General features: G+C 38.8%; 1 protein-coding gene across 13 annotated transcripts in view; it reads right to left on the reverse strand.

Annotated features, from left to right (window-relative positions):
* Positions 1 to 14,625, reverse strand: part of MICAL3 (microtubule associated monooxygenase, calponin and LIM domain containing 3) — a 283,173-nt gene that overhangs the window by 150,676 nt on the left and 117,872 nt on the right. For all 13 annotated transcript variants that reach the window (XM_043966737.1, XM_043966729.1, XM_043966726.1 and 10 more), the window contains 9 exons: positions 13,830 to 14,037; positions 10,705 to 10,821; positions 10,171 to 10,272; positions 9,510 to 9,665; positions 6,982 to 7,082; positions 4,032 to 4,289; positions 3,483 to 3,598; positions 1,414 to 1,540; positions 301 to 397 (listed from right to left, as the gene is read on the reverse strand). In XM_043966737.1, coding sequence (XP_043822672.1) covers positions 301 to 397; positions 1,414 to 1,540; positions 3,483 to 3,598; positions 4,032 to 4,289; positions 6,982 to 7,082; positions 9,510 to 9,665; positions 10,171 to 10,272; positions 10,705 to 10,821; positions 13,830 to 14,037 — 1,282 coding nt within the window. The remainder of the gene's footprint in view (positions 1 to 300; positions 398 to 1,413; positions 1,541 to 3,482; positions 3,599 to 4,031; positions 4,290 to 6,981; positions 7,083 to 9,509; positions 9,666 to 10,170; positions 10,273 to 10,704; positions 10,822 to 13,829; positions 14,038 to 14,625) is intronic.

Below are 14,625 nucleotides of genomic sequence, written 5' to 3' on the forward strand. Positions count from 1 at the left end.
TATTACAGAACATATCATATGATCTCTACTTGTGGTGCCTTTTTTGCCCCCCTCAATCTTGTGATTTTATTAGGTCCAGTGAAGAAACTCCTTTCACAAATGCAGATCTGCATTGTACAATTTGTAATCTAAAAGAGTTGCCTGAGATACAAAGGTTCAGAGACTTGGTCAATGTCAAAGAGCCAGTATAGGTCAAGGTCTTCCTGACTCCAGGGCCAGTTCTCTATCCACCATGCCATGCTGTCTAAGTGTACTTAACCTGAACAAACACCAGTTGGGGAAACCATTGCTTGAACTTACCATTTCGGGTAAGCTTTGGTGTTACTTGAGAATTCACTAGGTTCTCCATTTCCAGGTGAACATCTTTCAGTTCTCCTGTGTCATATAAATGAAGTACCTGAAGGAGAATTGGGGGTTAAAAGAAAAGCCACACCTCATTAGGGAATCTCAATTTATTAGCACAACAAGCTACCTAGGAAGAGATTAAAGAGGGAGGCGAAAATCCTATCTCCTAGTATCCACATTCTAATTTTCTCAAGGCAGAAGATGTTGAAGACTGATGATTTTTATTATGAAAAACAAAAATATTAGTTCTTGAAAAGAACAGAGAAAGACTCCATAAGCTTTGATACACTGTTCTGATTAACACTACTACCAACCAGTTAAAATCGAAATAGCCTTAGTCACAATACAGAAGAGTGATGATGGAATAGGAATACTTCACAAAACAACCTCCTATCAAGGGACATAAGGAAACCCCTTGCCTTTTGTAGAAAGAGGGCACTCAATTCCCCTAACATAAAAGGCAGAGGGAAAAAAAGGGAAAGAGACCCCAAAATTTTAGCTGTGGATAAGAAACAGGTATTTCTACTTTTGAAAAATCCAGGGGGCAGCTAGGTGGCACAGTGGTTAAAGCACTGGCCCTGGATTCAGGAGGACTTGAGTTCAAATCCAGCCTCAGACACTTGACATTTACTAGCTGTGTGACCCTGGGCAAGTCACTTAATCCTCATTGCCCCTCAAAAAACAAACAAAAATTTAAAAAAGAAAAATCCAGATTCCTGCCCCAAGCATTAATGCTACTAGATGATGAAACAACAAAGCAGGGGACTAAGTCAGATAGACCTGGGTTGTAGTCCTATACCACCATCAGCAATATCTTTGGTTTCACCATCTGCCAAATGAAAATTGCATCCATCACTCTCAATCATATAGGAATACCATGAGGCAGTTGGGAGATACTACAAGTATTTTATAAATGGAGCCTGTTTCTATATAACATCAGGTCCTTACATGGTGAAATCACAGGTCTACACCAAAAACCATTTATTATATTATAATCATCTAGATCTTCGTTGTAAACATATGTGAAATAACTTAGGACTATCATAAAACTGAATCCAGATGCCTTACCTGGTTTGGCCGCAGGAAGTTGACATTGATATTGGGATACCTGGTGACAGGATCAATGCTGTAACGGCTGAAGTTTTTACTCACGTTCTCAGGAGTAGTCTGAGGCAGCAACCTGTAAATGCTTTCCCTGCAAAATCACAAACCAATATTACATAAATATCAGTGACATCCATTTACTCTTCTGTCCATATAAGAAGTATATGACAGGGGCAGCTAGGTGGCGCAGTGGATAAAGCACCGGCCCTGGATTCAGGAGGACCTGAGTTCAAATCTGGCCTCAGACACTTGACACTTACTAGCTGTGTGACCCTGGGCGAGTCACTTAACCCCCATTGTCCCGCAAAAAAAAAAAAAAAAAAAAAAAGAAGTATATGACATCTGAAGGACGCAGTAAAAAATTCTATTCTTGCCTACTTGGCACAAATCATGTAACATTTCTTGCTTTCCCGACTCACTGAAATGATGATGTGGGGAACAGATTGGCTGTTGGCCAATAAGAGCAAGCATAGATTCCAATACTTGGGGCAAGAATGACATCCAGATTCTAATGAGAAAAGCAACTAATCAAGTATTTAACCTCTTCATGTTATCACAAAAGAACCAGGTATCATCTGTCAATAATACAGTAGAATTATCATCCCTTAATACTAATGTACAAGCAAAAACTTCAGGTGGTGCTTTGGGCTAGACCAGGGCTTCTTAAACTTTTTCCATTTATGACCCCTTTTCACTGAAGACATTTTTACATGACCCCAAGTACATAAGTATATCAAATAGTATATATAACCTTTTAATATGACCAATTTTTTTGCAACTCTCACATTCAGTTCCATGACCCCATATGGAGTTGCAACCCACAGTTTAAGAAACTTGGGACAAGACCACCAGGTTCCTTCCAATTCTAAGATCTCACAAAATAACCTTATCTTTTCTTCATGTAATAGGAGAAAAATAAACCCCCAAAAGGGTGTTTTTAAGTGACAAAGTTAGACATCAAAACCCAAGTGAAGTAAATTAATACATGCATACATATATACATATATATGTGTATGTATATGTATGTGTATTTACCGGGTATGCTTTGTGAGTGTACACACAAAATAGCTAAAAACAAGGTAGTTTGGGAGGGAAGCCACTACTAACAGTTGGGTGGATCAGAAGTTTCCTGCAGAAGACAGTGTGTGGACCACATCTCAGAGGAAGAGAGGGACTCCATGCAGCAGAGGTATGGAAGCAGAGCTTTCCAGGCATAGGGGACAGTCAGGGCAAAGGCAAAAAGGCAGAAGACAAAGCTTTAGGAGTGAGAAGCACAGGGAAGGCCAGTTTGCCTGAGCTGTAGGGTACATGTATATGGGCGGGTGGGGAGTAGTGATGATATTTAATGAGGCTGGAAAGGTAGGCTGGGGATAGGTTGGTTATGTAGAGCTTTAAAAGCTAAACAGAGGAGTTTCCGAAGAAACAGGAAGACACTAGAATTGATCAAGCAGGATATTGGCATGGTCAGATCTGCATAAGGAAAATTACTTTGGCAGCTTCGTGAGAAATGGATAGACTTCAGGCTGGGAGACCAATTAGGAAGGTGTTACATTAATCTAGGCAAAAGGTGATGAGGAGCAGGACTAAGGTGGTTCTTTGTGCAATTAGAGAGAAGGGGTCAGTTTTGAGAGATGTTATAAAGGAAGAAATGGCAAGATTTGGCAAAAGATAGCACGTGTGGGGTGAGAGAAAGCAAGGAGTCGATGATGATGCCGCCGCCGCCAAGCTTACAAATCAAAGATGCTGGAAGGATGGAAGTTTGAAAGAGGACAGGGTTTGGAGAAAAGATGCTGAATTCAGTTTTAGACGTGCTGACTTTTAAGAAAGTCTTGGGAATATCCAGTTTGAAATATCCAAGAAGCAATTGATGATTTAGAACTGAAATTTAGGGGAGAGACAAGCTGGACACAGATCAGGGAGTCATCTGTATAGAGGTGAAAGTTAAATTCATGAAAGCTAATGAGATTGCCAAGAGGGAAGTAACACATATCCACATTCTTAGTTTTCAAACAGGGTTTACCCATTTCTGTTACCTTTCTGCTAGAACCTCCAGGGGACTGATTCCTAGAGACCAGCTTCGAACCATCCAGGCTGAGTCCATAGCAGCCAGAAAGCCTCGGGCTATTCCGGTTCCCATCGGCCAAAAAGGCTACATAGAAGATTTTTTGGGGTCAGTAGGGGAAGTGCAGAAGAGAGAAAGTAAAATCAGTTAAAGGGAGAAAAAGAACAAAAAACCACGGCATTCTGCTAGAAGTTTAGCTGTAGTAAATAACAATGATATATAAAAACTCCACTCATATCTCTGACTATGGCTCATTCTGTAGTATCAGATACATAACTCCCCTATAAGATATCATTCCCTTTCCTTCATATTGGGCAGCTAGGTGGTGTAGTGGATAGAGCACCAGGCCTAGAGTCAGGAAAATGAGTTCAAATGCAGCCTCAGATACTTATTAGCTGTGTGACCCTGGGCAAGTCACTTAACCTCTGTTTGCCTCAGTTTTCTCATCTGTAAAATGAGCTGGAGAAGGAAACCACTTAAGTATTGGACACGACTGAACAAGAACTTCCTTCATACTCACCTCAAGCAGGCTATCCCCAACCAGAGCCACCAATAACTGGTGACCGTTCTGTTCCCGAACCAGGGCAGCATTCTCTGATGCATACATGCAGGTAAAGTCAAACATGGCCACATCTGGTTGCCCATAGTGATTGATGGCAAAGTCCAATGATGGCAACTGCTGATTGGTAGAGAAGTCAGCTGCTTCCCTGGCATAGCTGAGCAGAGCCTCCTGATCTACATTCTCCCGAGACAGCAAGAGTTCTGTGTCAGCATAGTCCTGTCTCCAAAGAGAGAAGAGGTCCATGATGGAAGAACACAATTTTTAAAATTGTGATAAATGAAAATAATGGAATGTTGCTACATTCTAAGAAGCAATGAATATGGATGATTCAGAGAAGAATGGGAAGACATGAAGTGATGCAAACTACACTTAAGAACTAAGAAAACAATATACATAATAACTATAACAACAAAACTCCCCAAAGTGAATACAGTATAATTATAATGATTAAGTGTAAAAAAAACCCCAAAACAAAACAAAACAAAAAATAATGACTAAGGGTAACTTTGAAGAACAGATGAAGAAATGCACCTCCCTCCCTCCTTTCTTTTTCTTTTTTTCAGGGGTGGGGGAATAAGGTGGAGCGAACATTGCATAATTCGTCATACTCAGTTGATGTGTTGCTTAGAACTGGTTCTCAACTCACCCCCAACCCCCCTCATATTCTTTGTTATAAGGGATGGCTCTTTGGGTAAGAAGGGGGAAATATATATAAAAACATAAAGGTGATATAAAAATAGAAAGTATCAATAAAAATTTTTAGAATGGCTGTTTCTAATCCTTTCAGCTCACAAAAGGTATAACTGTTCAAATCCAGCCTCAGACACTTGACACTTACTAGCTGTGCGACCCTGGGAAAGTCACTTAACCCCCATTGCCCTGGAAAAAAAAAAAAAAAAGAAAAGAAAAACAAAAACAAACCAAAAGGTATAACTGTAAAATGCAATATCACTCTACAAGCAAAACCACCTGAATCATCACCAAGTGATTCTGCTATCTCAAATACAGCCTAAAGGAAAGATTTTAAAGTTTCAGTGTTTAAGGTGGGTAGCAACAGTATCCCAGAAGGTTAGGGAAAAGAAATATATTGCAAATAAAAAGAAAATGTATTCAATACAATAAATGAAAGTTAAATTGTGAAAGGACCCAAAGAAATCCATCTTCAAAGGGAAAACAATGATGATAGAACAAAATTTTTGTAAAACAGTATTAGACATTTCTTCCCTTATGAGGAAGTCACAGGATTTGAATAGTAGCACTGACATTTCCTATTTTATGGAAGTAGACCCTAAAGGTCCAAAGTATCAGTGATGACATTTATTTATAAGATATTAAAAGCCAAAACAGAAACATTCAAGTTTGTCCTGGAAACTCTGTTTGCCCATGAATGAATGAGCATCTGCAATCCTAACCCTAACCCTAACCCTAATTTCTCTCTCTCTCTCTCTCTCTCTCTCTCTCTCTCTCTCTCTCTCTCTCTCTCTCTCTCTCTATATATATATATATATATATATATATATATATATATATATATATATATATATATATATATATAGTGTAATCCCCCCTGATGCCTTCTAGGAAAAGTAATAGAAAGGAAAAGTAAACCAGGTCTTGAAATTCTAAAATTGTTCCTACATATTTCCTTTCACCAAATACAGTCTGTCTAAGGTAGGAGTTCTGAAATGAGTCTTGGTCCCTCGATATGGCAGTTTGATGGATACAGACGGCAAACGGATAGCCACTCAGTCATTAAAAAAAAACAACCCCAAACCAAAAATCCCGCCCAATATTTTTGAAGCAACAACAGGACATATGCTGTTTATATCAAACTGCTTGAGTATCTTGTTTTTCTCCATACCCATTAGGTTGAAGGAAAGCTAGGTAAGATTTAGGGGCAAAAGCAAACAACTACACTGTGTTTATACTTACTGTTTTCCAATTTACTTTGTCCTCAGATAAGGGAACAGTAGTATCCCTCAAACTAAACTAAAATTTATCATCCTCTTTCTTTCTTTTTTTTTTTTTTAAAGTGAGCAATTGGGGTTAAGTGACTTGCCCAGGGTCACACAGCTAGTCAGTGTTAAGTGTCTGAGGCCAAATTTGAACTCAGGTATTCCTGACTCCAGGACCGGCGCTCTAACCACTGCGCCACCTAGCTGCCCCCATCATCCTCTTTCAACCCACAAACACAAAAACTACATAAAATGTACCTGCCAGTTTCTAGGGAGAAAAGACCTCTTTATCAACACTGGATGTCTCTCCTCAAACACAGTGAATCCCTAGGATTCCAAGGTACCAAGGGAAGATTCCCTTTTGTAGGATTTTGCTTTGGTACTAAGATTATTTATAAGAGGACACCAACTATTCAAGCCAAATGGGACCTGATAATTTGGCATTTCAGTTATCATCCACCATACAATAAAGGTTGGAATACAATCGGTTAAAGATAGGAAAATACACCCTGGGTGGTTATTTTTGAGTAAGACCAACCAAATTTTGGCTTGAGTTGAATTTACCATTACCTGGCCTAGGCCCAAGGGTAATCTGGATAAAAATATATGCAATAAGTACAGAGCAGCACTCGTGCTTTTAATGAGCTAGTTATAGGTCAACAGATCCTCTGTGCCAAATCTGCTGTGCCTCATCATATAGCACTCTCTACTCTTCAAATTAAGTCATCATCAAGCCTCTGAAATCTCAGTGGTTCAACACTGTTATTATCAGAGCACTAAAAGAAAAGCTCATTTTGCCAGGTGATCGGGATGGGATTACTTTTTATTTTTCTTGGAAGAAATAAGGTAGAGGGGTTGGGAGGTAGAACAGCCATATAATTTAGCTCCCTGGTGAAGATTACCAAAAGGTACTCAGCATAAAAGGAAACTGTTTGAAACGAAACTCAACTCACGTGCAGTATCACTCCTTTATCTAGTAAACTCTGCTTTTTGGCTGTCATAACAAAGTAGTGTGTGTCGTCTTTGTAGTAGACAATGTTCTCCAAATCAATACCTGTAGCCAGAAGACAAATGCATAAATTCAGCTGCTTTCCCAAACATCATTAACATGACTAAATATGGGCCCACAGAGAACCAAGGAGAAATAAGTGGAAAAAGAACAAATCCAACTTTAGTAAACAGAACTAAGGGGAGGGAAAAAAAATAAAAGGAATGGTTTTAAATTGTATGAAGGCTTTAGATAAAACACAACGATTTTAGTTCTAACTGGGAGGTATAAGGAATTACCTAGTTAGGAGAAGTAAAGACTTGTATGCTAGATGGCAAAGAGTAGATTAGATCACCTTTTAGCACAGTGATTTGAATGAAAACAGGTGCTAGAAAGAAACCAAGTTCAAAGTAGTAAAGAAAGAAGAAATATAGCAAAAAAAATCTGCAGTTTATATATCTAAAATAAACTCAATTCAGCAAATGTTTATTGATTACCTATTCTGTTCAAAGTACTGGGCTAAGTGTTGAAGGAAAGAAAAATCCCTACTATGATGGAGCTTACAGACTAGAGGTGTCAAACATATGGTGTGCAATACTCCTGTGTGTGTGTGTGTGTGTGTGTGTGTGTGTGTGTGTGTGTGTAGGTGTGAAACCAGATCAAAATGTAATTGGGAAATGTTTAACAAAATAAAAATACAATAAAACAGAGATAATATTACAGTTTAAAACTAAGTCAACAGCCCCCAGGAACTCTTATGTATAGATTGGTGGCCCCCATTCTAGTTAAGTTTGACACCATTGTTATAGACAATCAGGAAATTGATAAGGATTTATTAAGCATCTACTATGTGCCAGGTGTGATCCTAGGAACCCAAACCAAACCAACAAATAGTAATAGTGAAAATTTATATGTACTTTATACATATTATTTCATCTGATCTTTGTAATAAACCTGAAACAATCCCCTGGGTGGGGAGAGGTAGAAGACAATATGTATATTACTGAAGCATATAAACAAAAGAAATACCAGGTAGTTTGAATGCAGGCAGCAGAATGGAAAGGTAGACAGGGCTTGAAAGTCAAACAAATGTTTATATTTTAACCCAGAGGCAACAGGGAGCAACCAGAATTGACATGATGAAATCAGAGCTCAAGAAAAATCACACTGGGATTTGTGGGAAGGACAGACTAATTAGGTGGCCATTGAAATAGTTTAGGAAAGAGATAATTAGAGCCTGTACTAAAGTAGTGGCTTTGTGAGTGGTGAGAAGGGGAAAGATAAGAGATGCTGTAGTTATAAAAATAATAAAATGTGACAACTGACCAGATATGTGGGGTGAGGAATAAGTTAGGAGCTGATGATAATGCCAAGACTGTGAACCTAGGGCAATTGAAAGATGGTGGTTTGTCTCAACAGAAATAGGGAAGTTCAAGAGAGAGGTGTGTTTGTGGGATAAAAGTTAATGAGTTCTGTTTTGCAAGTATTGAGTTTGGGATATCTGTGAGCCATCCTATTTGAAATACACAATAAGCAGTGGGTGATTCAGGAACAGAGGTCAGTGGAGAGTAGAAGTCATCTGTATAAAGATACTCATGGAAGTGGAGAAGGTCACCAAAGGAAAGGAAAGAAAGAAAGGAAAAGACAGAATGCAACAACACCGATATGCATTAGAAAGTTGCAAAACGACAAGCCAAATCAGGTCCAAGGGATAAAAGATTATTAGTGAGGATAGAATCAATGGAGGCTTCATAGAGAGGGTGAGTTGGGCTTTAGAAAACTGGAATCAAAGAAATTTTTAAATAGTTGAAACTCCCTAATTTTATCAATAAGAAAACTGGGTTCCAGAGAGGACAAGTGACTTTCCTACACCATACAGCAAAACTCAGTGGGAGGACTAAGAATAGAAGCTCAGCCTCTTGCCTATCTTAGACCAGAGCCAGATAATCTAAAAACCACACCTTATTCTTAAAGTGAATTTCATTGACCCAATTAAAAAAACCAGAGAATCAATACACCTGAACTGATAATAAGAAGCAGCTTGGCATCATCTTAGATAGAATGCTAAATTTGGAGTCAGGATTATATGGGTTTAAATTATGCCTTAAACACTCACCTGGCCAATCACTTAAGGTCTCTCAGTTCTAGTTTCTTCGTTTGCAAAATGGGGATTAGAAATAACAAGAGCATTGAATTCAGGGTGGTTGTGAGAATCAAATTAGTTAATGTACATAAAATGTTTTGAAAACCCTGAAGATAAATAAATCATCACCAAGGTTTGGGGTGGAAAGTTGAAGGGAAAAAAGAGGGTCTAAAACAACATACCTTAACATAACCTCTTTGCTCTGAAAGGGACAGAATACTGCGAAACAATTGAAGGGAAATAATGGTGGAAAATGTCACATTTAAGAATGTTATTGTTTTACTCAACAACCACTGCCCATTTTTCCCACTATTTTCATACCCAAACTGGGGACAACATCTACCACCAACCTGTGGCTTCCCGGAGTTCCTGGAAGAACTTCTGATTGAATATGAAGGCCACACCACTGATCTCTTCTACTTTGGCTTCTGCTGTGGTATGACGGTTGATGAAATTTGCTGTGATGGCAATGGCCAATTTGCCTCGAAATTCTTTCCGTCGAAATCCTAGAGAAAAACCAAGTTTCCCAGAGAAGTCTTGCTAGGATCATCAATTCAAATGAGAGAGCTGAGATGGGATAGGATTAGGGTCAGGTCAGAGAAGGGAGAAAAGCTTGCAACTGTCACACCATCCTTCCCCCATCCCTACCCCAGTACTGTGAACTATGACTTAATAGTGTTGCTAATGCTAAGGAGATGAGCAACATGGGAAGCCTGCCCTCTTCTACTTGGGCCTTAAGGGATATTTCTGAATGGAGCATACTATAATGCTTCCTGGGTATTCCCTGGGTTGCTGGGGTAGGGACAGGGGGAAGGGAAGGGAAATGTAACCGTTGTCATGGAATATAATTCATTAAACTTCAAAGCAGCTGGTGCACGTGTGTGGCGTGCGCGCGCACACACACACACACACACACACACACACACACACACACACACACAACTAGAAGGTATAACGATGAGGTATATCAGACAAGGAACTCTCACACAAAGGGGTCTCTATATTCAGTACCTTCTAAGGTGTTCCTCCTGCCATCCCCTCCAATGATCACTTCAAATTCATACTCCGATACAGGGTGTGTTTTGGGGTGTACCTGTGCCCGCCAACCTATTCCTGTGGAACAAATATAAATGAATGTCCCCTCTCAGCCCTATATCATGCAAAAAAGAAAACAAAATCCTTATATAGATAGGACCTATACAGTCCTTATAGGACTATTTTCAAATTCTGGGTATTCAAGACACAAGGATTATCAATCCAAATACATAATATTTAAACCAACATGGATCACAAATTCTAAGACAGAAGTCATTAAGAAGACTCTCAAAGGAAGAGATTTCCCACAAGAAACACAATGCAACCCCACTGTCTACTTTTCACACCCAAAGATCACCAAACAGTAGAAAAAAGCAGTAGAAATGAGGAATCTAAATTTTCTTACTCTGAAACCAACCAATAATCTTATACAGATTTTCCCTTTGATTCCACCCCTTCTCATCCATTCTTCTACTCTCTGTGGTCCCCAATACTTTTGTTCCAACTTACGTTCATTCTCTTGGTCCTCAGGGGGTTGTACCAGCCCCTGGAATTCCACATTCACATGGATTTCAATGCCAAGAATCAAGGCAACCTTCAAAAGGATTAGCTGGAGTTGCCGGATGCCTATAGGATAAGGACAGGGATAGACACAACAACAGCTTAAAGCAAAGCTGTACAGAAAAGAGGGTACCACTCGATAACATCTCTCCACGTCCCTCACCTACCCACCCACTCTTGGATTTTTCACATTCTCAATGCCCCCACTGGCAGGAAACATTTTCCAAGTCATACCATGTAGCTGGTTTTTTAAAGGGCAAATACAAACTATGGTTAGAAATGTTCCTGTGTCTGCCGTCCAGGTTGACCCAAAGCCACTCCCCTTTTATAGGATGGTTAAAGATAGAGCCAACAAAAGCACAGCTGGCTTTCTTATCGCCACCTGCCCCCCCCCCCACTTCCCCAAGTAAAATGTAGAGAAAAATTGGAGACTGGGCTGCTATTTTGGCATAATGGGAAGCACTAAGGAAGAGAAAACAACTATTATACTCTTATAGAGTTACAAAGCACTTTTCTTTCAAAAAGTTTATATATGCATGTATTACCTCATTTATCCTTACAACATTCCTATAAAATAAGGAGGGGCACAATTCGCTTCCAAATTTTGCCCTGAGAGGAACCTATAACCCTGCACACCTCTGGCCCATAAATTAAATCATTTGCTGAAGGTCACACAGTCTGATAATCTGAGATTAAAAGCTGGTTCCTTATCCAAGATCTTTCCCAACAGCCTCCAAGAAAAGTAGATGACCAAAGAAAAAGGATTATGAATTTCTTAAGAGGACTGGATCTGTTTCCAAGAGTGCCTAGCAAAGTTCCTTGCAGAGAGGGACAGCCCAAAGAAAGATAAGAAGCACTAGATGAAGAGCTAGAAGGACTGGGTATTTACTGGTATTTACTCTGCCATTATTAGCTATGAGACTGAGCAAATCCTCTTAATGTGTTTTAGCCTCAGTTTCCTGGGATTACACTCCTTGTCTACTTCATGGCATTTCTGTGACTATCAAAAAAAAATGTGTATGAAATTAGTCTGTGAAACATTAACAAATATAAGTAATCAGTGGTAATAATCCATCATTTTGGATATGATCTAAAAGCCAGCCTTTCCATGACATATAATTAGTTCTACCAGTACCACTCTCATCCGGCTTGAAGTAATCTCATTACTTCTCCACAGTAATACCATCATACATTTATTTTTGCAAAGTGTCTTCCTTTCAAATTTGTTTTCTTATTTTCTCAATATTTGTCCAACATACTTTTTTTTTTTTAAGTGAGGCAATTGGGGTTAAGTGACTTGCCCACGGTCACACAGCTGGTAAGTCCAACATACTTTTTAAAAAATAAACATTTTTATTTAAAGTTTTGAGATCCAAATTTTATCCCTCCTTCCTTCCCTCCCTAAGGCAGTAAGCAATTAGATATGGATAATACATATGCAATTATGTTAAACATTACCATATATGTCATTTTGTCTAAGAAAACGAATAAAAAAAATGAAAGAAAGTAAAAAATATTATGCTTCAGTCTGTGTTCATTCAATATCAGCTCTTTTTTTTGGAGGTGGATAGTATGCTCTATAATTAGTCCTTTGAGATTGTCTTGAATCATCGTATTGCTGAGAATAGTTAAGTTATTAACAGTTCATCAAACAATATTGCTGTCACGGTGCATGACGTTGTCCTACCTACTTCTCAGGAATGTCATCTCCATTTTACAGATGAGAAAGGCAAAATGCCAAAGGTCATACAAATAGTTAATGGCAAAGCTGGGATGATCATCTTGTAATTCTCAGTTCCAAGCTCCTTCCACCATATCCCATACTATCTCTGTGAAATCCCTACCAAATACTGCTCAATATTGACACTACCTGGATTGATTAGGTGACAAGAAAGTTGGGTTGCTAGAAAAACTTGGGAGATGAGAACTATCTGAAAAAGCCAACAATGTTTAGGTGGAAATGAATCAACTAAGGTCATCTAAATTATCTCTTGCCTTAAGGTGGGGCTATAAAAACAAGAGAGCCATTATTTGTAGGAACATAGATTAAATGATCTCTGAAAATTTTATTTCCATGATAAACTGTCAGGAAACATGATGGTTAGTTCACCTTTACACAGCACTTTATGGTCTAACAAGCCCTTTTTCAAAATAATTCTACAATAAATGTAGAGAAACTGTACTTATCTCCATTTTACAGATGAGAGAAATGAGACCAAGAGAGGTTCAAAGGACTTCCCATGGTCACATAGCTATTAAGCATCTGAGCCAGAATCTGAATCTAGGTTCCCTTCTTTTGCACTATTACCACACTGCTTATCAGAAAAAATATGACAGATAGATCAGTTGAATTAATGCAACTTAAGTTCTTTTCTAAAACCAATACAGTCTATGGCCTATCCATAGTTTTTTAATAGTGCAGCCATATCTCACTACCAAACGTCTTAGTTTTTCTTTTCAGATGCCCAGAACTGCCACCCTCTTGAGTAACTCTCCCAAAGATGACAATTTCTTCCCCTGTTATTATGCATTTTATTTTAAGACCGGTATGTATATCCAAGACACTTTACAGATTCTAGTCTAGCAGACTATTTCTTCCAAATAATATAGCGAGTGGAAGACAGCAAATGCTGGATGATGTCAAACAAAACTGTACAAGTGCTTAAAGTCGCCACGGTCCCTGCTACAGAGTCTAAGGGAAACAAAGGAGAACATTTGGGTGTATTCAGGATATAGGCTCCTTAATGAAACTGCCCGGGAATCAAGACCATTATTTAACATTTCATCCAGATATCCTCTGGTTCCAAATGATTTCAGATGGGCTACTGCCACCTAAGGAAACAATGCCAATCTGCATTAATTTGCAACTATTTTAGAAACTCAAACACAAAACATAGATCAAGAAATCTAGAGAGAATACAACTAGAATTTGTCTAGTTATCACCACCACCACCACCACCACCAAACAAACTGGGCTACAGGGTAGAACCCCTCCAATGTGCCACCTGCTTCTTTAGAGCAAAACAAAATAAGAGGTTCTGAAAGAAAGGTTCTGAAAACTTCATGTCACTTACTGATGTGGTCAATGGCCCCAGCGCAAAACTTGCCATAGAACTTCTTGGCACCCAGACCTCTCAGGTCGTGTATGGTAAATGGCCAGAGATGAAGGACATTGTTGCGGGAGAAGGCATCCCGCTTCTCAATGACCACCACCTTGGCTCCCAGTAAGGACAAGTCAATGGCTGTGCGAAGGCCACAAGGTCCAGCTCCAATGATGAGACACTGAAACACACAATTACTGTTAGGGTAAGAGAACCACCTCTGGAGATAATCCACATTTGTTTAACAGGTTCATAATTTCACAACTCCCACCCAAAGAACACTTTTCTATTTACTTTTTCTCCCCCTTGTCTTTTTTTATTCTGAACATAAACACCAAATAAAATGAGCATTTCCACATACAAAGTAGAACAGAGAAACAAGATTTTAACTTATGTAACTGAATCTTTCTTAAATGTAGGGTAGCTTTTCCTTTAAGTATATAATAAAAAATAAAAATAAGAATGCAAAAAAAAATTAAGTACATGATGATTTCAACATGTAACTTTCAAAGATGTCCTATTTGGCATTCCTTCTGTTTACTTCTATGCATTTAAAAAAAATGTAAAAACGTCTATCTTTTTTCTTTGTCTTTTCTTGGGCTAGCCCCCTTCTCCTTCCTACCTTGCTCAACCCCCAAGTTGCAAAGGGGTGGGGGAGAAGAGGGGGGTAAGAAAGAAAAGAAAGACAAAACTCTTGTATAGGTCTTTCAAAGTTTTCTCTGAAATAATTCCTTTCAACCTTGCCATTTGGAACAAGATTTCCACAAAA

Source organism: Dromiciops gliroides, chromosome 5 (genome assembly GCF_019393635.1).
Source record: "Dromiciops gliroides isolate mDroGli1 chromosome 5, mDroGli1.pri, whole genome shotgun sequence".
Taxonomy (NCBI): domain Eukaryota; kingdom Metazoa; phylum Chordata; class Mammalia; order Microbiotheria; family Microbiotheriidae; genus Dromiciops; species Dromiciops gliroides.